The following is a 25239-nucleotide window of genomic DNA, read 5'->3' as shown; positions in this document are numbered from 1 at the left end:
TGCTTCTCTGAGGTATCCCCCACCGACAGCACCAGGGGCCCCGTTTCTATGGTGACATGTGCAGAGCTCCTGGACTGGATACGTGAGCAGAGGCGACGCATTCTAGGGCCTGGGACAAAGGACTGATCTCCAATAGGCAATTCATAGTTAACTGAGCAAAAGCAACCGCAGAGAAAACAAGGACGCTGAGGGAAAGTATGAAGATTCTTTGTAAGGGGTCCCTCAAGTCACATTATTTGAATTCAATTAAAAAAAAAATCTCTTTCACTTAGTCATCGAGACTTCTAGGAGGGCTTTCAGATTTTCTCTCCTCGGTTTTGTTCCTTATACAGTCAGCTACCATGACTGCTTTTTTAAATTATGCCCTCAAAGGTACAGAGAGCAACACAGCTCTCCGACTTTAATATAGCACTTTTATTAACTTGTACCAGTGTCAGGTGGCATTATTTAATTTCCTCAGGTAATCAGAGATACTACCTGGACCACACACAGCAATGGAATTAGGTATTTGCTATTTTCCAAAGGCAACGAGAAGGATTCCATCATTTTCTCCAGTTCTTCACTTAAACCCAGAACATTTTCTGGCCTGTTAGATGATCCAGTGATACAATAAAGGGGAATCTCACTTGGAAATGAGATTCTTTTACCTTATAAGAAGAAATCTCAAGAGACACTTATAAGAGGTTTAATGTTCCTTATGCATATACTCGGAGGATAAAAACGCATCTTGAAAGCATCTTAAGCAGGAAATTGAGACTTATATTTGTGAGTACCCTTGTCCAAGTTCATTTCTTCTGTTGCTAGAATGGCTATTTTCCTTCACTTCACTGTACGTGGTGTTATTTCTGGAGCCTGGTCACAGCTCAACCAGGTATACATATGGTTATTTAAATAACTTCTGAAACAATAGACCTTGTTTGAGGTAGGAAGGGAGGCAGAACTTTGAGGATATGAAAACCATCCCCATGTCAGTTCTAGGAATGTGTCTGTCTTTATTCAGACTTTCCTAAGGGAAGTTCTCCATTGTTTCATAGACCTCACTGTCAGGGAGCTCTCCCAGGCCATGAGGAATCCTTTCAATGGCTGTGTCCAGAAAACAGTGTCCTTATAAACAAACAAACAAACAAACAACAAACACATAAACTCAATGCCTGTTTTAGTTAAGAGTTCTAGAAAGTTCCATGGGCTTCAGGCAGGGGATGACCAATCCCTGAATCTTTATATGGTGTTTTTGTGCATTGTGAATGCACTTAATAAATATTTCTTTAATATATCAATGAATGAATATATACTTTTATGCCTTTCTGGTGAGGTATTTCCTAACTTTCATCAGATAGAGTCTCCATGAGCTTTAAACTCCAAAATAATTAAGATCCCCAAGATTTTCAACCACTACTAAAAGTGGAGGTCCAGATAATTACAGTGTCTCCTTTTCTTAAAGAGCATGCCAGAGCAGGGCTTCTTCAACTGTACCATGCACGTGAATTTCCAAGACCTTGTTCAAGCAGACTCTGACACAGGAGCTCTGGGTGGGGCCCGAGATTCTGCATTTCTAACAAGTCCCCAGGATGCTGAGGCTGCTGGTTCCAAGGGCTAGGCTCTGAGCAGCAAGGACATGAAGCTTAAGTTTTAATGATGCCCTTTCAAAGTCAAAGGCTCCGAGGAGCATCCCCTTACCTTCTTCGACTATTGACTGCGATGCAAACTGCGAGAATCAAAGCCAGGGCCAGGAGGGACGCCAAGATGATCAGCCATTCTGGTGGGAGCAAAGAAAAAGACGCCCATGAACTTGGGAAACACATTTTGTGAAAACAAACACACACTTTATAAAAAGGACCTGGTCCAAACAAGAACCACAGTCAGTACTATGGATAAGTCCGACCAAATGGCCCAGTCAGCAGGCAGGTAATACTGGAAGAGCGATTTTGCTGTCCATGTTTGTCCAACTGGCCTTTTGTTTTAATCTCTCACAATCAGTCGGGATTTCCAAGTCCCTCAAGGAAAACTATGTTTTCAAAAAAACTGTAGAATGGCCTGTTGAAATGTGTAGATGCCCTTGGTACAATTATTAAGTAGACTGAAGAAAATGTATTCTTCCCTTGAAAAGAACATTCCTTTCCTATATAAGAGCATCCACCTTACATTTTATTAAGAAGCAAAACTAGAGGCCACATACTAGTGAGTGGGAGAAAGGACAGTCCTGTGGGTGGTTGAACTTGTCCACCTTCACTGGGGGAGGAAGGGGGACATATGGCAAAACTTGTCAAAATCCTTCAAAATGCACATGCTTTTAGCATCGTTTTTCCCCCACAGCTCGAAACTCACCTGGAATTAGAGGTTTCCTCATAGGACCAGAGGTCGTGTTGGCCCTGCCTTCTTGACTCCCACTGGAGTGTCCTAAGGAGAAAAACGACATCTCTCAACCCACGTTTGGAGGGGACAACCAGGCGTACAGAATGGAGCACAGGGCCAGCCCCTGGACCCGCGAGGGGTTTACACATTCCAGCCACAGGCATTTATAAAGTGCCACATGAAAGGTGTCTCCCCAGAAATGTTGTTCGATTCAGGCTAATGTATTATGGTAACATGCTAACAGGCTATTGAAACATGCTTTGTTTTTGAAGACTGAGCATTTTCTTCCGCTGCAAAACAAAATAAGGAAACAAAGAAAAAATCTCAGAGGAAAGGAAGCATCCACAAGTCGGAACAGGAGGCTCACCAAAATGAGGGAGGCGTCATGTCTTCAAAGAAACTCTGGGCATTCTGTGAAGGGACTCACCCAAAGGCAAGCTCTGCTTTTCCTTTGTGATTTTTATGCTTCCTTTACTGCTCCAAAACAAATTTGAAGATATCCCACTGAAATGAACTGTTTTTCCCCTACCAAATGGGATGCTGCTGCAGAAGCCCGAAGTCTTCAAGGGAAGAAACAAAACAGGGCAGCCTGTCTGGGTAGCCAAAGAATGATGATGGCTGGGCCTTGAAGGAAAAGCTCTCCTAAGAGAGTCAAACTTCAGACCGTGCACAGCACGCACTGAAGTCCTGATTACGGTGGTTATTTGGGGTAGGGTGGCTCTTGTTTATGTGATCTGACATTCTTGTTAAACTCAAGTTTTATCATACGTCTGGCCATTTCAATATGCCCCATGCCGTTTTGACAGTGGTCTCTCACTTTGCAAACCTCAGGAGTCCAAGACAGTTCTGCGAGCTGCCTACCAGAGTCCTTGGTCCCTGGCAGGCGTTCACCGGCGCAGGTCAGGGGATATTGCCCTTCTAAACTGGAGATTGTTGGCCTTGAAAACCATTTCAGAGGTACAGTTGCTCTCACCGGTCTTTCCCTGACTCACAGCAGCCTTTGATATTTGAAAGGGAGGCCATTAATGGATCATAATCTCTTTATTTCGATTTTCCCAAAAAGCGCTCCCAGCAAGGAAAGATCTGGGTGTGTTTGCAGGCAGATGAAACCTCCGGTTGGAACAATAGACACCTGCACCGGAGTGAAAACAAAAGAGAGGGCTCCCGCCCACTTGGTTCTCACTTCAAGCAAAACCAAGAAGATGGACTAGATACAGCAGGTCTCGCCTTGAGCCCCAGGGGTCTGCAAATGCAGCTAGGAAAGGGCTGGCGGGGAAAAGCAAGTTCTGCAAAGAGGAATGCTGATACTGCAGTTGGGAGGTGAGATCCAATCAGGCGTGTGCGCGGAGATAATTCGATTGGCTTTCACTGTGAGAAAAACAGTCTAGGGCAGCGCTGGTCAAGCCTTCATACAGGTGCAGTCCACCTAGTGGAGGGGCAGGATCTTGGTTCAGCAGGTCTAGGATGGCTGGGGGTTCTGCACATCCGACCAGCTCCCAGGTGATGTCTCTGCTGGTGGCCCAAGGACCACACTTAGAGTAGCTGGAGTCTCTTGATCTTAGGGTGCATTGCCTCTTACTTACAGCTCCTTATCATGCCCCACCCCAGGCCCCCACAGAGCCTGGGACTTCTGTCCTTACTTTAAAAGCATTTCTGATGAGCCTCCCCACCTCTGTCCTCTTACGTAAAAGGTTATTACTAAAACCACCATGCAAATATCCATCTTCACTGTGCTTTAAGTGTGTGAACCTTTAAGCCTGGAGGCAACTCTACTTCCAATGTAGGCATGAAGGGGAGGACAATGGTTCATAAGGATGACCTGGCCTGCATGGGGCACCTGGACTGATGATGCTCAGGGACATCTGGGTAAGACAGCACCAGCCCAGCCCTCCAGCAGCCCCAGCGTTAGTGGTCACCAGTAAACCTGCTTCGTGACAGACTTTTGCTGCCTGGAGTAATGTTTCCAGGAGTGTGCTCTGAGTCACAGCAAACAGGAATCCATTAAAAATGCATGCCCGGTAGTAATTATGGTCATCACAGAGCACTTTCTCCAGACTGTGCTTATGAGAGGCGATGTGAGAGCCCCTAGGTTTGGAACGTGGCTCCACCACTCAACTCACTAGTCATGTCAACTCAGCTAAGCTACTTAGCGCCTCTGGGCTCAGTGTCCCCTGTAATACGGCGATAACAATAGTACTGATGTAGGTCTCAGGGTAGGTGGGATGATTCCATGAGTTAATAATAGATGAAACATACAAAATATGCTTCATTTCATATCTGACTATTGCCCTACAGAAATGGCAGTTTGATATGGTCCAACCTAATATATGTAAAGTGTGCGGAACAATGTTACTGGCACACAGTAAATTCAGATCACAGCTAGTTATTATCCCATGTGCTGGGGGTTATGCTAAATGCTTTCCTGCATGCTGTCGTTCACTCTTTTAAACAAGACCCTGTGACAATGATTATTATTCCAATTTTGTAGGTTAGGAAATTGAGTCTCAGATCTTCTATACAACATCCCCAGTTTGTATGTGGAGGAGCTGGGATCAAACCCAAGCCATCCTTATTGCAAAGCCCATGTATTTAATCACTCTGGTGTAGTGCAATGTTAAATTGAGACCCTGCCTGGATTCCCCCTGATCCTGTCAGATGGAAGAGTTTTCTCCAAAGCAGTAGTTCTCAACGTACAGCCCCTGCTCCATCATTATCAGTGTCACCAGGGGACTTAGTAAAAGTACACATGGTCAGGCTCCACCCCAGGCATACAGAATCAGAAACTTTAAGGATGGGGCCCAGCAGCGTGATTTAATAGGCCTCCCCACGACTGTGACTAATGCTAAGAAAGTTTGAGAACCCCTTTTCGAGAGATGCTGACCCACATACTTCATTAATAATCAGCAGGTTCAATGATGATGACAGTAAATAACTAAAGCAGCTCAAACTCACCAGTTGATTCAGATCCTTTGGTGGTATGGTGCCTCCCGCTGGGGTGGTGAGATGGGTCTTGATCTTCTGTAAGGAACAATCAGAGAAGGTTCAGTGCTGTGTATTCCGATGACACTGCCACCGGCATTTCCTCACATTTGCATTTTCATGCACTTTGCTTTCATCACCAAGCTTAGTCTTTTAAAACTAAGCAAAATGATAGCATAGGAGCCTTGAATGGGTCTACAATACAAATTGCTATTCATTTATTAATCCGCTGGTAAGTGGGCTAGAGCTTTCATCAAAATTAAGAAAACTGGTTCAGCACAGACCGTCAGGCTGACCACAGGAAGTGTGGCTTTGGTAGAAACCCAATAACTGTAACACATGAACAAAAATATCATGATGTCTTCACAGATCTGTGTTGAGATTTGTGTCTTTGAAATAGGGACTCTATGCTTTGAATGATGACAAATGTGATTGCTGGGAATAGGTGTATTCTGTGGCTTAGGACATGAGACATTTAAAGAGAGTTCTCTGAGGCAGGAAATAAAAAAAGGTTTTGGTGTGCAGTAAAAGATCTTGGGGTTGAATTTTATAAAGATTCAAAGAAAAAAGTCAATTGTTTACTTAAAGAAAAATGTCTGAACACAAGTGAAAAAGAAATGGGGGAATGATAGCTAACGTGTGACTAATGTATACCTGGTTTTTAGAATATGTTTCAAATAGTAATATTTTTCAAAAGTGAAATCTGCATTTTCAACACCAAGAGTTAATATAATCCATCTTCTCAAATACCCATCACCAAAAGGCTTTAGAGTGAGACTAGTTCGTGAATTGCTAAACTCTGGATCTCCATGTCAGATCTTGAATTTAGCAAATGGAAACTTTTAGTCTTCTCCCCACACATTTTCCAAGACTATAATGGAATCTTAAAACAAAACAAAAAGGGACAATAGTTTCATACAATGGCTATTGTCACCCATTTTGAAGGTACCTATAAGGAATATACCATAGTCTGATCACCACCCTTTCCCATAAGGTGGAGGCAGGTAATCTCTCATGTAATTGTATAGAGGGGATGCATTGCTTTGTTACTTGGCTGATAGCTAGAATAATGAAAGACAGAATTTGCTGAAATGCCAGGACCAATATCCCCAATTTCACCATCAGCATCACCATCACCACAAGCACCACCAGCACCACCAGCACCACCACCACCACCGCAACTCCAAATGTTTTAATCTTAAGGTTAAACATAAAGACTGAGAAAAATGGGAAGAAATGAGCACTTATCTGAATGTTTTGAAAGAAAACCAAACATGAGAGTCGGATCAGTCACTAATCACTTAATCCATGGAGAACCATGGGAAAACTGTTGGTGCCATCATGGAATGTAGAAGAAATGAGAGTCCGTGGATATCAATTTTGCAGACAGCATTTTATTTATTAACAAAAAGTCTATGTAATCCTTCTAGACTACTGTAGCTATTAAAGTTGCCATTTAAAATTTAAATTCATTAGGTTGCATGACAGGCCTTATTTTGCCAAGAGAAATTAGGCAGTGCTCTAAGATTCATTTCTACAGCAGAATGCTGACCATGACACTAGGAGTTTTTCATAACTGAGGGCAGAACCGAGCCCAATACAGAGCCAAAGGGTGTGAGGGGCTCTGTCTTGCCAATATTGCCAAGGTTGGTATTTTCTCAGACTGTTTTTCTTGACGCCCTGGGATGGGCAGCTGAGGAAAGAGGCCACACACATGACGTTCTGGTTTTCTGTCGCCACAGCAGTGAGACCATCACAGCTGCCACCTCTCTTATATGTTGAGTTCTCATAAGATTTATTCTTCTTTGGGGAGGGGAGAGAAAAATTTATGCTACAAAAAAAAAAATGCACTAGTTGCTCATTTTCCACTGGGGATATATTCTAAGACCCCTAGCGGATGCCTGAAAACCGCGCATAGTACTGACCCCTATATATGCCATTTGTTTCCTATACATGCAAACCTATGATAAGGTTTAATTCTTAAATTAGGCACCATAAGGAATTAATGATAACTGATGATAAAATAGAACAATTACAGCAATGTGCTATAATACAAGTTATGTGAATATGGCATTAAGTGAGTAAAATAAGGGTGACTTGAACACAAGCACTGCAATACCATGAGAGTCGACCTGATCACGGAGATGGCTACTAAGTGGCCAAGGGTGGGTGGCATTTAGAGTGGGGACGCACTGGACAAAGGGATGGTTCACATCCCAGGTGGGGACTGAGCAGAACGGCACGAGATTTCATCAAGCTACTATAAATAGAGCGCAATTTAAAACTTACAAATTGTTTATTTCTGGAATTGTCTACTTGAGATTTTCAGACCACAGTTGGCCCCAGGTAACTGAAATTGTGGCGAGCAAAACTGTAGATAAAGGGGGGGACTACTGTACATTTAAAATCACTAATCTTTAATAGGCCTTAGTGGTAAGAAGTACTTGAATAACTAGTTTTTTTGGCCAGAGTAGGTATTTTTCAGTTCCTTTTTCTACAATGGTAGTTTCTTAATGCAAATGGAGAAACAAAGAAAAGCAGAAGTAGGGAGGACTGTTTGAGGGAAAAAAGTCTCATTCTAGGTCCATGTCCAACTTAATTGAATAAGTCATCTTCGGCCATCTCTTTGCCATTACAACAAGAGACATGGTACCTGTTCATTAACAGTAGGTTCTATCATAAAGTTTTAAGTGTGCATCATAACTAGAAGAGGTTTATCCACAAGCCCTTCACCAAAAGTAAAATCCACCAATCCATCACCAATATAATAATTTCAGAGTCGAGGTATTAGTATATGGAAATTATCTGCATGTTAGGTAAAACCTTACTAAATAGGCAGCATGTTAGTAGTTGAATCAAATAAAAAGGCTAATATTTAACTTTTTTGACCTACAAAAGTATCAATTTCATATGGATCAACTTAATATATCACAAGGTCGGAAACAAGGCAAAGAAAGAAATTCTACCGTAACAACCAAGTCACAAAAATAAATGGAAATTACACTGACAAATGAAAGCATTCCTTATCTAAACTCAACCTAAGTTTACTTGCACTAGAATGATGACGTGATAAAAGCCGCTCCCAAGTCACCAATCAGTCTAATCAGCCTACACAGAAAATGTTCCCTGCAACATGAAAGTGTGTGTTGTTTTTCTACATAAAGAAAGTAAACCAGATAGCGAATGGACAAATTACCTGGCAAGGAACCATCAACATTAAAGCTGGAATCTCCAACAGTACCTTCAGTAACTCCAAGGGACCCAGTGTTAGCAGGGGTCACCGAGGTGGGGGTTGTGTGCTCCTTTGTGTCTGGGAAATGAGGAGTATAATCTTCCACTGAAGTAGCGGAATCTTCAGGAAGATTTCCACCTCCTCTTCCATCATTCCTATCTGTGTGGAGGTGGAATCAATGGTAAGCCCACATTTGGAAGACCACCGCCCATCGTGTGCTTGCCTTTAGAACATGCGATTACCGCAAAAGCTTCCCGCTTGTTACTTGTGAACACAGAGCAAAAGACAGTGTGATCTGTTACACTATTGCACAGAATCTGTATTTTGCAATTGACAACACCTAGACGTCACTCAGCAGAAGAGATTTTGGTGATCCTAATACCCAGAAAAGATATTTGTTGTAACATCTGCCTGGGTTATTAAAGTAAGGTTTACGCCACTACAACGGTGACCTCGATGTCAACTCAGGTACTAGATAATCTTAAGCTCTTATTCAGTTGGACCCACCTCCGATGGAGTGGAGGAAGCATGTCAGTGAGTGAAAAGGTAAAATTATGCTGTCTGTCATTGGAATAGCCAATGCAAAGACCGTGGCTTTATTTTTTCCTTTGCCAAAGGGCACTGCTTCTTACTCACCAGCTCCATGGATTTACGGTCCAGAGTTTAAATGGCAAAATAATATTACTGATGCAAGGAAAGCAGAGAGTAATACAATTCAAACCTTTACACCAATTATAAATCATAAACAAGCAATCTAAGTTTAGAATTTAAGAAACCTGGCCATTAAGATGAAGAAATATAGTTGCACTTAATGTACAATGGCTTCTAAAAAGTCTACAAAGCAGAAAAATCAGAGAACCGTCACCAGCACACCTTCTGATCAGAAGTAACAGCACAGTAACAGCCAGTGAATGTACCTCCACCAAAGACACTGCTCAAAGACACCCATAGCTGAAGCCACCTGGGCTTTACCATCTTTACTGCTTGAGGTTGGCGTAGAAGTCACTGGCTGGTCTTTATCTTCTTCCAAGTCTCCGTGTGATGTAGAGAAGCTCTGAGTATGACTCTGCTCTGTTTCAATGAGGGATGAATCCAGCATTAATTCGGAGCCATGAAACAAATCCTGTTATCTTGCTAAGGGAAAGGATCTAGCCAAATAGTGTCAGACAGGTAGGAGAGTAAGAATGCCAAGGTTTGTGCACGCCATTCTCCTCTGATTGATAGAAATGTCCAAAAGAATTCTGTTTTGTCCTTAGTTGGTTCCTAAGACCCTTTGTTTTTTTTTCAGTACAATCAACAAAGATAATGCACCAATATGAAACCTGAGCCAAAACTGTCTATCCCAGATCATCCTGACCCAATGGTGACATTGCTTCTAGTCACCGAGGAAAACCAGAGAACATAGAGACAGAGGAAAGTAATGTTTGGGTCCCAGCATTCCTATCAACAATCAAGAGCACCTAGCTGTTTGTCAAGAAGTGTGCCTGCAGGCAAAACAAACACCGTGATAGTACATGGTATACCTGTAACCACAAAAGAGGAAGGAGTTCATCTAGAATAACTTGCTCAAGTAACTCAGATCAAATGTATAAAAGGAAATGTATAAAGGAGGGACTTTAGTCCCCCTTAAAGAACATTAAATTAAAGTTACCATTTCACTCTATTATTAGGTTTTTGATCTCACCCATGGATGGGGGATTCTCATCACTGCCCTGAAACGCCAGGAAACGCTTGCCTGGGCAAACACAGGTCCCTCACTGTAATCTATGCAATTTGAGGTTGAACCATTGCCCATATGTGAAATCGCTTTGACTGTTTTGAGTTAATCTCTTTTGTGTTCTTCTAAGAAAAGTACTGACCTCTGAGTTACAGGTGCAAGCATTCCATAAAGCACACCCAAAAGCCATGTCCACCACCAAGTAAACATTACTACCGGGAGAGAGACATGCACCAAATCCCAAACCCAACATCAGAACAAAAGTCAACAGGGACATAAAGTGGAAATACAAGACCCTCCACTGGCAGGGGCCGTTCTTTGGCTTATCTGCATCTCCTTTAATGCTTAACAATGTGTTAGTTACATTCTTAATGATCAATGCATGCTTGTTGATTTTTTTTCTTTGCTTAAAAGGGCTTTCATAAAGAACTCTGTCCATTATGTGCAGCAAGCAGTGAAATGAGGCCTTCTTAATTCTGGATTTCTTTCATAGTCTGTCAATAAATTATGAATGACTTTAGGCTGATGTCTAGGATAGCCCTGCACATATAATGGAAATTAAGGTTGCTAGAAGTTTAGCATTGCTTCTACCAGACATTTAGTAATAGGAAGAGGTATTAGCAAATGTTCTCCTTTTGTATCTGGGCCCCATCACCCTCATCAATTGTCAACAACATATATTGCCCCTCTTCTATGGGCTGATGTGATTTCCCTATGTTCTGTGATTATATGGTCCAAAATTGTCTTTTCACGGCCATTAAAACAATATTACCCCTCTTCCGCTTTGATTGAAGAAAAGAAGGAAATCAAAAGGGGTTGGTCAGTTAAAACATAGAAAAATCACTGTCCTAATCATGGTCTTGGGTGACACTACCATAATAACTTAGGGAAGGAAAATCAAGTTGAAGTTCCCACATCCGTTTTTGTTTTTTTTTAAAATAAAGTCATTGAATCTGGAAAGCACCAAGAATAAAGGAAAAATCACATTTCAAGAACTCCACCAAGAAAATATAGAAATGAAGACAGCTTTTATGTTCTGGGCTGAGCTGAGTCACAAAGCACTAAATGCACCATTCCACCACCAAGCTCTGAATCTGGGCCAGTGTGAGCAAGAACAGAGGCAGGAACACGGGTCAATAAAGGGCTGAGTGTCATTATCCTTACGAGTTGTCATTGAAAGAGTTCCTTTCCTGTCCAAGTCTTCCACCAAACCTGTGTTTGGATCTGCAGAAGGCTGAGGTGTTGTACTATGGCTGGAGTCCATATCTGAAGGAATTAAATCAGTATTATTGTTTGATTTCCTAAACCACTACCTGAAGGTGATTTATGATCTGTAGCCAAATTATTCTTATATTCAAACCTGGGTAAAAGGAAAGAAAGCACATACTGATTCATGTTTCCAGAATTGGAACAGATTATGGTTTCTTCAAAAGACATCACAAGAAGTAACTGGCTTTCATTGAAAGGTTGAGTTGTATGAAAGCTACACTTTTTGTTTATTTTTGCTGAGTCTGAAAGGACTCTAAATGAGCACATGATGGGCCTCCCAAACCTTGCAGAGAGACACACATAAACCATGTGTGACTTATCCCACTCCATACACATTGCCTGTCTTATAGACACATGGGATCCAACACATGGAGAAAGGACAGAGTGCACTGGTTCAGGCACCATTTTGTCACACCCCTTACTTGACAAAAGAACTTTTTTTACAGCCCTCTTTCCTCATTTGGTCTCTTCCACTGCACAAAGTGACCATGCAAATAAAACATAAACTCATCACTCAGTACTACCTTAGTAGAAGCCATGGTAAGTATTCAAGGGCAAGAAATAAGAAACAGTGGATGTCAGTGAATCAGTCATCCTGTCAACACAAATATGTGGTATCTTTGGAAATTAACATGTACAATGTTGAGTGGTACAGAAATTTCACTGAAATGTTTACAAATGCTTTTTAAATAATCATCACAAATCAGTTCTGTTGAAATAACAACAGAAGTAAGTGAAGTAAAGGCCAAATAACCTATAAACACCATCATTATTGTTGGCGCTCTGCTTCAAAGTCCACCCACATTGCTGCCTCTAGGGAGATTTAATCTGTTCCAGATGACTCTGAAGGGAAAAACTGGGATATTGGACACCCACATCTACACTACAGCTTTTACATACAAAAAGAAAAGAAAATCAATATCTTAAGAAGAAAAAACATGGCTGACTCTATTATCCCAGATTTCAAAAAAGAGGAAAGTCTAGCTAACCTAAATCAAAACCCCAAATGGGTATTTTCCCAGAAAAAGTCCTGCCTGTTGATGGTCTCTAGATGCTCCTGTTATCTTCCCTTTTATCAGTAGAATCCTTCATGAGCTAACACACCACTCTATGGTTTGAGCCAATATTATTGTCCTTGACATGGTCATCAGTTTAATGGAATCTCTTTTGGTTCATCAGTAAGGAGACTTAATACTGATTCTGCAGTTATTCAACTGCTTGGTTTTCTACCAGCATATCATCAGAGCCTTCAATAGCCATGTGCAAAAACATGTGTGTGGCGCTGTATGTGGTACTTCAGCCACTCAACATGATGGCCACAGCCTAGCCGTTCAAACTCATCTCCCTTTATGACAAATGGATCCATTCACTCTAACAAATTCATTTCCTGGCTTTCCTTCCTCTATGTGTCTCCTTACATGAGTCTTCTTCCTACAAAAACTTCCACCTTTCCCTGATGCTCCCTGGAGGGTCCTCTGAATTTCTTTGGTGTTATTGTTGGCAACATTCATTTGACATCTAGTACTTGCTCTCTCTCGTTGCTAAATATATTTTGGTGCTAAATGTTTTCTTTTCCTAGTTAAAATTTAAGTTCCTTAAGAGCATGGACCACGAATTATACATTGTTGTGTCTCCACAATGACTTGTACATTAGCTGATATTTAATACCAATGTAGTTTCTAATCACTAATACTTGGCACTATCTGATCATTAATATTTGGGAATGACAGAAACAGGGGGTTCTAAAGGTGTGAAACCATAAAAACTCTTGGATTCATCTTGGAGATAACTTTGTTCACTTCACTGCCAAGAGACATGGTCACTGTGCTCTGAGAGCTCATTTCAATAAGGCTTGTGTTGTGTATACCCTTCACAGTTTGAATCTAGATTGTTCAATGCCATGAGTAATAATTCGCATCCCCATATTGGTTCATTGGTTTATCTCCCTTTTTTGGAATGTTACATTTCTGTGACCAAGACATCTTGTTAAGTAACAAAACAAAACTTGAGTAACTCTTCATGGGTATAGTAAGGAACATAGATTCTTTAATGTAGTAAAGACTGAGAAAAGAGGGGTACCATCTGCTACCAACTCTAAGGAAAGTTGTCATCTGTCCTAATAAAGGAAAAATTCTTTTTAAATATAAAAATTGGTCAAATGAAATCACAATCATCCATTCTTACAGAACTACAACTAGTATATTTTTTACTCTCTTCTTTAATTCTGTTTTTGGATTGCTTATAGGTATGTATGAATGGTGTTTAAGAAAACAGAGATTCCATTCTGTGTAAAAGTTGTCCATTTACGAAATTCACAAACATTTATTGAGGGCCAGGAGTGGTCTAAATCTTAGGTTAAGGAGTACTGTATCTATCTCTTAATATGGCAAGAGTAAACAAAGTTTTCTGAGCTTTTTAGTTATTTGTTCAGAATGAGCACTCACCAATTTTTTGACCTCTAAGATTTCTCTACCAAACACAAGTTATATCGTCAGGTCTACAATGGAAATAGTCCCTGAACTCATCACTTCACTCTTTTAAAAACCTTGCACTTAGGAGTAAATGAAAAAGGACTCTTGACACTGTTCCTTCTTCAGAGGAAATGACTTCCACTCCTATCATTTTAGGACTAATTCTTCTTTAACTCTCCTGCCAAATTCTTCACTCTCAGCTCAGCACTTCAAATTCAGATAAGTGGGCATATCACTTCTACAAAGAAAACAAATTTTTGAAGAAGAAACTTCAATTTCCTCCTTAGGAAAATAGGCTGGTCTAAAACCAAGGGCTTATTTCTAGGAAAATGGCCATTTGGAGTTTTTAAAAAACATAATATAGAAAGATTCAGAGGCTATTACCCATTCTTTCTGTTTGATGACCTCGTCCCATTGGATGTGAGATTGGGTCCCAAAAATAAGTCCAGGAACTGTCCTCTTGACTCGGCGTTGTCATTCTTTGATTTGGATGGCTGTCATGGGCTGAGGCTGTTGTAACCGTGCATTTCAAGCAATTGTCAAAGTGTTAGTTGATATCTGACCAGTATATTTTTTAAAAAATCTGGACAAGACAGTGAAAACATCTTCCTAGTATTGAGGGCCAGGAAGTTGCATAAAGATAGAATGTTTTAGCAGGTATGAGTTCTGATGCTCATTTTCTTAGCAATCAGGATGTGAACTGGAGGACACAAAAGCATTAATGACTTCTCCAGTGGACAGAATATGAATTATAGACATCAAGTGAAGGTGAAGAAGTAGTTCTCAACCTGTGCCATGTCGCCACCATTCCCAAAAGGAGGAAGGATAAAAGTCCAAGCACATAACGTCATTCAAAGCCAACCACATCCTAGTGAACTGCACATTAGGATGGCAGTGATTTAGAGAAGGAAATCAGGTAACAGCTTCTCATGAGATAAACATGAAAGGAAATGCCATTCATCTCAAAAGCATGAATGAAATCCATTAGAAGCATTACCTTCTAACAATGAGATTTATGGCATAAATGACATCTAAGAATGTAGCACGTGCTTTTGCTTCATTTTGTGCCAATGAAGATGTATAGGTAGGGAAGATTACAATATTAGCCCCTTCACAACAACCAACCACACCACATAGCCAGTCACTGAATTTGTTGCTCTGCCAGGAATGCATTCAGAAGTTGCCACATACTGGAAGGGCATTGTGCATTATTTTCCACATTGCAAATGGAAACACGGGGATATTTCTCACTACACTAACTGAGAATATAATTCTTAAAAGGAATTCACATTCTTTTACAAGGCAGGGAGTAATTCAATGTTTCTGTGATGCAAACAAAAGAATCACGGATAGGAGTTCACAGAGTCAAGTTGTCTGGCCTCACTTAGACATGGTGACAAGACTTGAGTCCAGTTTCCACAATCCTACAATTCAAGAATAGAGGAGGTGTAATTTTTTGTAAATCTAAGGAAAAACCTTGTACATTCAAGGAGAAATCTCCAAACATACATGACAAAAGGCCTAAATGACATCAGACAGGTATTTTTCTCAAAATGTCTGGCTCCATTGCTTCAAACATTGGGGTTCTGACCAAATGTTTTCTAACAAGCCCTGTATTTTATAGAACCATGCTATAAAGTGTGGACCCACATCACAGTAGGTTCCTTTATAAAACAAAAGGGAGTATTTTATAAGGTCAGAGTCTCTGCTACAATCTCACCCCGGGATGCCCCAAGCTAATCTGAAAGTGACATACACAAAGGTGTATTGTCTGTGTCTCCTTTATGTGCTAATGTCCATAATGTTCAGGCGATTTGTTATAAGCATTTAAGGGTTGGCTCTGTGTTGACCACACCATAATTTATTAAGGAACCTTAACATCTCGTGACAATTCCTTCAATATCTTATTTGTTAGGTGTCCTCAATGTTCAACATGTAACTCAAGAGGAAGTTTCCAGTCAAATTTGCTTGTTAAACTATCCATGACCAGCTGTCCCTGCTGCTGAATAAGAGTCTTCTTTGGGTGTCTGGAGATGTTCTCTATGCCATCGGTTTGCAAACCACTGCTCTTTCTGGGTAGCTATTTCTTCCATTACACTACTAGGGGTTGCCAGGGGTTGCTGTGAGAAGAATTTCAGCTGTGGGTCATTCTTTTTCGGTTTCCTCACCAACACTCATCTTTTTATTTTAAGGGCATATACACGTGGGAGAGAAGGTAGAAAAGGAAAGCAGCATGGAGAGAGAGAGACCACTGATATTCTGAAAGGGATATTAGAAATCAAATGGCCCAATCTTTTAATTTTTCAGATGTGAAAACTAAGGCCCATAGAAGTTTTTATTTGATCAAAGTCCCATAGCCAGATTGGCACAGTCAGAACTACACCACGGTTGATGAATTCCCAGCATTATTTATATTTTTCTAGAGCCCATGGCTTCATAGATCCTGTCTGAGAGAATTACTCAGAGGATTAACCTCTTTAGTCCAGTGATTTTACTATAAGGAATATATTACATAAAACAATAGATGATATGATAGCCTAGTAGGAGGCCTCTGAAATGGTGGTCATGTGACCCCTCATCAAAGGCACTGGAAATTCTCCAGCAGTGGATCTGCCCAGCTCAGAGGATGCTGGGAATGATTGGGATGCTCTTCCACTGGCACATTATGAGGTTACACCTATGTGGCATCAAAAATTGCCACATTTTTAACAAAAATTTATTTTTTAACAAAATTAATTCAGTGTAAGAAAACTACTCTCGCCAGTGTTTGGCATGTAAACAATCAGAATGTATGAGGGGCTTAAAATTTCATCCATTCAGTGTTGTAATTGTCCAGTTTTTAAAAGAATAAAATGAATGGAATGAAACTGTATCAGGGTGCCAATGGGAAAAATTAGAGAGCCACCGACATTTTCATTGAGGGCAACTAATAGCAGAGTCGCAGTTCTCAACAAAAAGCTTATAAACTTGCTGAGTAGAAGTATATTTTGCCACTTGTAAAACTGGTTGAATTTCATTACTTTAGAAAATACATGTGATTTTAGAGTAGCAAAAACATTTAAAAAAATAAAACTTATTGTCCTCGTTCTCCCCTAGAATTGGCGAAAACATTGCTGAGGTTAACTTGTTGTCAGGTGAGAGGGGAGAAAACCCCAAATCTTAAGTTTTACTTTCCACTGTTGGAATCACTGCCTCCTGACAAGTAATGAGGTTAGAAAAACCACTGAGTGTAATTACAGAAAAAAAGTGCAAAAATCCAAACATGAACTGCCTATTCAAAGTTATTTAAAGAAAGAAAAGAAAAAAAATGCACCCTCCCCCACCCCACTCTATAGGCCTGCTATCATTTTATAACAATATGATCCTTTAAATGCCAGTAAGCCTCACTGCTATTTTCAACATATGGGTTAGCAGAGTAGGATTCCCATGTAAAATATGAAGGTTGACTCTCTTCTAGAAGGGGTAATGTTCTTATAAAATAAGTCCCTTTACATTTATTCAACTATATGCAAATTCTTGGAACAAGAATAAATTAAATATTTGGATTTTTGCATAATTTTTCCAATAAAATTGTGACACCTTCCTTCATATTTGAGTTTTGTACTATAATCAAAAAGAGGGTCATTTCTGTATAAAATCCAAGAGCTTCACCAATTTTCCCCAGGGCCTTTCCTTAGTCCTGTGAGATTGTCACCTAATTCTTTGACATGTCTCTTGTGTTGTAAAGTCCCTTTGATAAAGCCCAGAGGTCACCAACCAGAATCTCTTTCTGTTTTGTGAGTGCTGATAAGAGAATTTGCTGAGGCAGGTGCTGTTTTCCCTTTGATAGGTTCTGTTATGTCTGGTTTTTCAATTACCCTTTAGTAATGATGTCCCCACCACCGCCTTTTGATAATAGGCTCATAAATTCCAAGCTTCTTAAGTAGCTTTCTGCTTTTTAAGTACAAACTATCTTAAATCATTTCTAAAATATAGTGTTGGGTCCCAAAGAGGACTGGTGCAGAATCCCATTCTGAAGAGACACCTGCTTCTTTTTCGTTCTTCTATCAGAAAACTCTGTTCTTAATTCAGCCCATAATCCTCATGCATGTAACAGATCTACCAGGGTAGGTAGTGAGATGTAGGCCTGTTGGGCATATTCAGTACAATATCCAGGACTTACTAACCTATGTCTTAGCTGATGTCTGAAATGTTCCTTTTCTTGTCTGAAGACATGCCTCAAACCATGGATTCTCAAACCCCTTTGGCTTTACCCTTTGGATTCTAAGGAGATGTTTCTTATACTTTTGCTTTAGGAATATCCAAGACTATGAGAATGATGGTTGAGCCATAGTTTTAAATATGCTACAGGCTACTATCCTAAATTAAAGCTTCTTTTATTCCAAATGATAGGCGTCTCTCCAAGAAACAGATGAAAAAAAAGTACATGCTTCTTACTTTTTTTGTCCTGTGCCCATCGTCTAGTAGTGAGACTTGAAAGTGTTTTAGAAAACCTGAGATGTTTGCATGTAAGTAGAAATAACAGCAGCAAAACCTTCCCCTAAGTTACCCTGGGCTTAAAAACAGAAAAAGAATATCCACAGGATTCAAATATAGACCATCCAAGCTACTGACTTGCCTCCGAAGAGTACAAGGGATGCCTTTCTATGATGCAGTGAGGACCAGAGTGTGAAGAAGACTGGACTCATCAAAGATCTTCATGGAAGATAAGGATTCCAAAGATCATGCACCAGTCAAGCTTTCTTTCCAGATGCCACCTCTAAGCACTAACAAAACACGCTCTTTATTACACATTTTGATAAACACACACAAGTCACCCAACTGAAACCTTTAGGAATCTGTAACACAAAAACCATATCTCAGATCTTTTTAAAATTTCACTTTTTAAGTACATTGGACTTCTGGGCAACCTGGAAAGTTAGCATTTCTCTTTCAATTTCTAAGACTTGTGTGCAGATTTGGCAGTTTTTCGTGCTCTGGAGATAAAAGAAAATTACTGTATGGAAAGAGAAGATGTGACCATGTCTAAAAATAGCCTTCCCTATTCTTTGGAATGACTTCACTAGCTCCTCTAACCCAGAACTGCTGACCGCCATCCTTCTTACTTGTGCTTGTAGAAGGCTGAGTCTCCTCTTCATCGCGATGTTCATGGTGAATGAGAGGAGACTGTGGTTCCTGGGTCCGGTTTTCTCCATAATCACTGGTGCCACTTCTGTCCACATCTGTTGTGATGATGTTTATATACACTGTGACTTTTTATCAGCCAATCTTTGATGGTTGGCTCTTCCATTAAAGTACATGATATTTAACAGTTCAGTGCCTGAGCATCTACTATCAATTCTTTTGAGTGACTTCACTAATCTCTCCCAAGGAAAAAAAAAACTAATATGCATAGAATCTCTTGATGATGACCTGTTATTCCACCATAACCAGTTTCTCAAGGGCAGCGTCATAAACCGTTTAAATATATTCATTTTTATAATGGAGCAACATAAAATATCTTGTGCCCAGGTGGTATGATTGATAAATGACCTCTAAGTTGAACTGAGTATCATCATGGGAGTTCTCTAAGAACTTGTGATGAATTATTAACTAAATTTCTTACTGTGTCCCAACAATTGACCTTTGCAGCATCATAGATTTTGAGGAAAAAAATATCTTTAATTAAGAATGCAGCCCAGCCAGCATGGCTCGGTGGTTGAGAGTAGACCCATGAGCCTGGAGGTCACGGTTCGATTCCTGGTCAAGGCACATGCTTGGGTTGCGAGCTTGGATCCCAGTAGAGGGCGTGCAGGAGGCAGCCAATCGATGATTCTCTCATCATTGATGCTTCTATCTCTCTCTCCCTTCCTTTCTCTGAAATCAATAAAAACATAAATATAAAAAAAGAATGCATATCCCATTACCAGTCATCCTTGTGGTTGTCTGAAGTGATTCTTCTGGATTTAAAAAGCCTGGGGTCCATTGATTCCAATCCTGGTTCTGTGTTGGGTGGTCAAAAACCCGTGGTGTGGTTGAAACTGTGATAATGATGATTGAAGTTATTAGGAAAATGGTATTTCTTGAGCCTTCACCACTTGTTTTGTACTTTCCCCCTTCTTTGGTCTATACAGTGAATCATCTATACCAGGTTGTGTAGATGGTTGAGTGGAAATGGAAGGAGAGCAGAGAGTGCCTTCAGCTTGATTCAGCCATATCGTTAAGCATCTCAGTGTCCTCTGCATTCTGTTATAGAATACATTGGGGTCAGAACATGAGATCTTCTGGAGAAAGTAGCCAAAGAAGCTGCAGCAGGAGGAACAGCAGCTTTGAAAACACCAGCCCTCCACCAAGGATAACCAAAGATGGCAGAGCTTTGCCCATCCATGCAGCCCGTAACATCTCTTTGCATTTGAAAGCCCAAGGAATTTGTATCACTGGCAAGTGCGCTACATGTTGATCGTCAGGATGAAGACACAGGTACCTGGAAGTTACACCTTGATGATCGCTTTCTTTCATTAGTAGTTTTGGTGGGGAAAGAAATACTCTGGGCATCCAGAGCTTTCTGATAGGTGATTCTAAGAAAGAATATTTACCTATAAAAGCCATATGACTTAGCTACACATTTCTGAGTATTTAGCAAACACCTATGGTATGCTCATCAAATACAAAGCATTTTACAAGCAAGCCATTCATAGCCAGTGGAAAAAAACCAAGACGCATACATTCAGTAGAAAAACACCATAGAGAACCAACCACCACCACAGCAGCTCCCTGAAAAAAAAGAGGCATACATCCACCAGCACCTGGTAACGTCACCCAAAATGATAGGACTGGAATAAGAGACACACCTGACAGAAGGATCATGGCACAATCAGAATCATTGTCTTCAGTAAAATGGTTATTTGCAAATTCATCCTAATTTTTTCAATCTTTATTTTGATACCCAAATAATACAAAACTCTTTTCAGATCTATACTATTATCATCTCTATTTCACAAGTTAAGAAAATCAGATTTAGAATCATTGACCACATTTTCAAGAAGCACAAAAGAAGTGGCAGTTTTCACACCCTTACCAAAGAAAGGAGGCATCCTGTTGAATGACATGCACAGGTACCAAGCAGAAAAGTGAACTGAAATTGGAAAGTATGCCACAAAGATGAAAAATACCAAGGGATGTTTTCCTCTGGAATGTGCTCATACAATTTACTTTCAGGTTGATCTGTTTGGATTGTGACCCAAGAGCATTTAGTTTCTTGGGAATCAAGACCACTCTTTATTGGTGGCCCCACCTGGAAGATGGGGTCACATCCTAAACCCTGGAGACAGTGTAATAATAAAGCTCCAGTGTTTTTGGTTATTTGGTTTTCTTTCTGAAGTTACTAAAAAGAGTTTTCTTGTTCCACAGACTAAGCTTTGCAGAGATGTCCAGGCTAAGATACCACTTAAGAGCTTAGACATAATATATCTAGTTCACCTTAAGGTTTTGTTCTATCAATGTCATATACTTAGATGCCTTCAAGACCTAACCTATTTTTTGGATCCCTCCCTCCCTGGGTTCTGTCCATTTGGGGATGATACTCTCAGATTAGGATGGACAGAACCCAAGACAGCTCATGTAGCACCCTAAAGGGACACCATCTCTAAGGAAAAGCAGAGCTGTTATGGAATCAGGCTCAGGATTCTCATGCCTATTTAGCAATATCTTAGATCATTACAGGTATGAACAGGAAATTCAGTATCTGGCAGAATATTAGACCAATCATTGCATTTTCTAAAGGACATCGTTCAGCTCAGTTTCCATCTCTGGTCTCGAAAAGTTTCATAATTGTCACAAATTTGGATACTATTATGCAGTGGTTTCACCATTTGTTTTTAATAACTGGCACTGTTTTATTAAAGCTCAGCTGACGTTTGGCTTTTGTTTCAATGTCTTTCTGTTATATTGGTGCCCAATTTGTTTGTTAAAACTCTGGATTTCTTCCCTTGACTTCAACCAGGTTTTGATTAATTAAGACAATTCTTGAGTTCTGATTCCCACTGTTCAAGCCTTTCTAGGGCTTCCTAAGTCTTCAGTTTAGGATCATCTCCAATTTTGAATGAACATCTTCCCAATCACATTCTCAAGTCCATTGCTTCAATAGATCATGAGTTCCTTGAAGGAAAGAGCTCTGGCTTTTTTTCATCTTTGTGTTCCCAGCACCTAGCACAGTAACTATGCAGTGAATATTTGTTGTAATATTTTACTGTGCCATTTGCCGACAAAGTTTAATGGTTCAAAGAGAATCTGCAGGAGCAGATCACATGAATGAAACAGGAAGGACATGAGGCACTAGGAATTTTTTAAAAGATGCTTTTCCCATTTCTCCTCCAAATATGATTTAGTTTCCATTAAAAAAATCTATTTTTTCTTTTAAAATCTCATCAAGGTATAACTAAGGTGTGATCATAGGCTTATGTTCATTGTTCATATTAACTGTTTCCCAAGAGAGATACTATTGGGAATCACTCGGGTTAACTGGTAAGCCTCGCACAAATGGTTCTACCGTAATTGATTTTTCTTACTGGTGCTGGAGATAAAATCTTCATCATCATCAATGCCTGCTCCAGAATGACTGGGGTGTTTGTCTCTTTCATCTTCACTTTCTTCAGTTGGCTCCCAGCCTGCTGAGATGATATTTGAATCCGTACCTGTTGTGGTGACTTGCATTAGTAGCTGAGCTGGATGCCAAGGAACCCATTTGACAAAGGAAGAAAATCAGGCACAGAGTATATGATGGAATTACCAAGATTACGAGAAGAAAGTGTAACATTTGATGTGTATACCCTCAAATTCTCATATCTTGGTCTCTGAAGCTAGTCTATGGGTCTAAAAACAACTCGCGATGATCTTTACAACTGAACATTCTCTTTAAGAAGTTAAAGAATAAATATAGACACAACTTGACCAAAGAAGTAAAAGAAACAAAAGGCCAATAAACACTCCCCCATGCTTTTAGATATACTTATTAACTTATTAAACATGTGTCATTAAAGCTAGGATGTCCAGAATAGAATGGAAAGTTTCACGTGTGCTTATTTGCTTTGTCAAGATACCTTCCAAACAACTTTGGAATCTAAACATGTCAGTCATTTCTAAAATCCCTTAGTCGTAGTCCCAATTTGCAGATTCATATTTTATCTTCTCTAGCATCAGCTCACTGTACTGTAAATGCAAACGAAAGCCACACTGCAGTCCCCAATAATACTTTAGCATACAGCAAAACAAAAGTTAGTCAATTAACAGAGAAGTCATTCCTGGCATTTATTAGTCCACCCTTTTAGCTAACCAAAGTAGACTCCTGCCAAGATTTGGAGACATTCTCACTCTTCTCCTTTGGGAAGCAATCACAAGAAAGAAGGAAACTTTCCACCTCTTTTACATGGTTACTGTAGAAGACATCTCTTTACCGCAAAGGGGTTTCCTGCATTTTGAATCAGATCCATGCTCTCTTTTGTAATGACCACTTGTCTTTTCAGACTGTTGGTACCTACCCCAAGAATAGTTTCACCAATCGAGATTTTCTACATTTTGTTAGCTTTAGCTATGCTATTGTATTTTCTCCTGTAAAGTCAAAAATTTCAAATGACTTTGGTCATTTTAGAATACCTTTCAAAGACAAAAACCCAACCCCTTTTTATAGTCCCCTTATTAGCCTCCTCCTAGGCTATATTAATTTTATAGAGTAGAAAGAAGAAATCTGCTTAATAGTTCTATAAAATCAAACATATAGATCTCATGATCCTTCTAAAGTCACCAAAAACATTTGTGAAATCAGAATGGACTTTAGACTTTGACAGTATCCCCAAGATCAATGAGAATTATTAAAGACTATCAAGAAAACTATGGAATAATATAATAATAATAATGCATTACTAGCCATTATTGTTGTGTGAAGATGGTTCTTGGACTCTAATGGCTGAAACAACCATGAAAACCAGTCCTGATCTTCTTGCCTCTTGGTTGCTGTTTTGGGAAATGTACCACTGGTGCTCATCAAAGCTGTTGTAACCATAATTGAATGGACTGTTGAAAGGTTAGTTATCAGTTCCTAAGAAATAGCATTGTATATGTTTTCACTCTTCTTCTCAGAGAGCTATCTATACTTGATATAGATGAAGGAAAGAAAGGGAAAAGTACAGAAGTTCCATTTCTTTCAGAGGCCCAAACTGGAGTTCATAGAATGTCAGAGATGGAAGGACCTTAAATATCATCTGATTCATGCTGCTCATCTCAGAGATGAAACTTGTGCTGCACAGATCTTGACCAGTCCGAAGTCAGAAGGCTAAACAACAGAGAGGTCTCAAGAGGAGCATGAAAGCTGTCTTTGAATTTTGAAAGGCTATAATGTAAAAGAGGAATTAAATTTTTGTCTGTGTTTGAATTTTGAAAGGCTATAATGTAAAAGAGGAATTAAATTTTTGTCTGTGCTCCCAAATGGCTAACTTGGGACCTGTGGTTAGAATTTCAGGGAGATGACTATTCTTCTAAATGTTGAATTAAAAAATTTAATAATCTGAACTATTCAACAATGAACTTCTTCATGAAGTATTCTATGCCCCACCATCAGAAAGATCACTTAGGAGGAAAGTTGTGTAAGAGATCAAATGATTAGAAGTGTCGGTTGAACTAGACCATTTAAGATCTTCTCCAAATCTGAGAGTCTATGATTCTAAGACCCAGCTCTTCAGAGTCTTAGCCCTTCATCTCCTACACATTCTATCTCGGGCAACCAATATCATCTCCAAGAATTTAGGATATGATATTTCTGTGAGCAATTCCAGACACATAATCCCAGCAATCCCAGACATACAGAAGGATGACACATGAAGTAAAAAATGGGGAAGGGGAAATGCCTTTCTGCTTTTCTCCATTTAGAGTCCAAATCTAGCAACCTTGCCCATGGTCATGTTTTATATCAACACTATATTCTGCAAAACAGAGCAGGACAGTTTGAGTTCCCGCTTTTGAAAAGAGAAAAATCAATCAGGAAAGAGAGATGAATTGACACAACCATCTCACTAATAAAACCAGAAGCAAGATTTCCGATTTGAAAACTATTAAAGACTGCCATTTCTGTAACTGTGATGTGCATCAGAAGAATATTAGATAATAGATTTTAAAAAAACTAAAAAAAGTTCAAGCAGAGAGACTGAAACCATCATTAAATTCCCAAATACAAAAGAAAGGTGAATTAG

At 39.8% G+C, this 25239-nt stretch overlaps 1 protein-coding gene across 6 annotated transcripts in view; it reads right to left on the bottom strand.

The window, feature by feature from the left end:
- CD44 (CD44 molecule (IN blood group)) overlaps positions 1–25239 on the bottom strand; it is a 79269-nt gene that overhangs the window by 5098 nt on the left and 48932 nt on the right. The window contains exons 6-15 of one of the 6 annotated variants that reach the window (XM_081153801.1): positions 22567–22692; positions 19927–20040; positions 19126–19242; positions 14405–14530; positions 11445–11546; positions 9536–9634; positions 8528–8722; positions 5305–5370; positions 2326–2397; positions 1678–1756 (exon numbers count right to left, since the gene is read on the bottom strand). In XM_081153801.1, the coding sequence (XP_081009927.1) occupies positions 1678–1756; positions 2326–2397; positions 5305–5370; positions 8528–8722; positions 9536–9634; positions 11445–11546; positions 14405–14530; positions 19126–19242; positions 19927–20040; positions 22567–22692 (1096 nt within the window). The remainder of the gene's footprint in view (positions 1–1677; positions 1757–2325; positions 2398–5304; positions 5371–8527; positions 8723–9535; positions 9635–11444; positions 11547–14404; positions 14531–19125; positions 19243–19926; positions 20041–22566; positions 22693–25239) is intronic. The other 5 variants (XM_081153802.1, XM_081153803.1, XM_081153804.1 and 2 more) reach the window with 5 other exon arrangements.

The sequence above is a fragment of the Miniopterus schreibersii genome (assembly GCF_964146895.1).
Source record: "Miniopterus schreibersii genome assembly, chromosome: 12".
Classification (NCBI taxonomy): Eukaryota; Metazoa; Chordata; class Mammalia; order Chiroptera; family Miniopteridae; genus Miniopterus; species Miniopterus schreibersii.
This window is presented reverse-complemented; position numbering and strand designations above follow the sequence as displayed.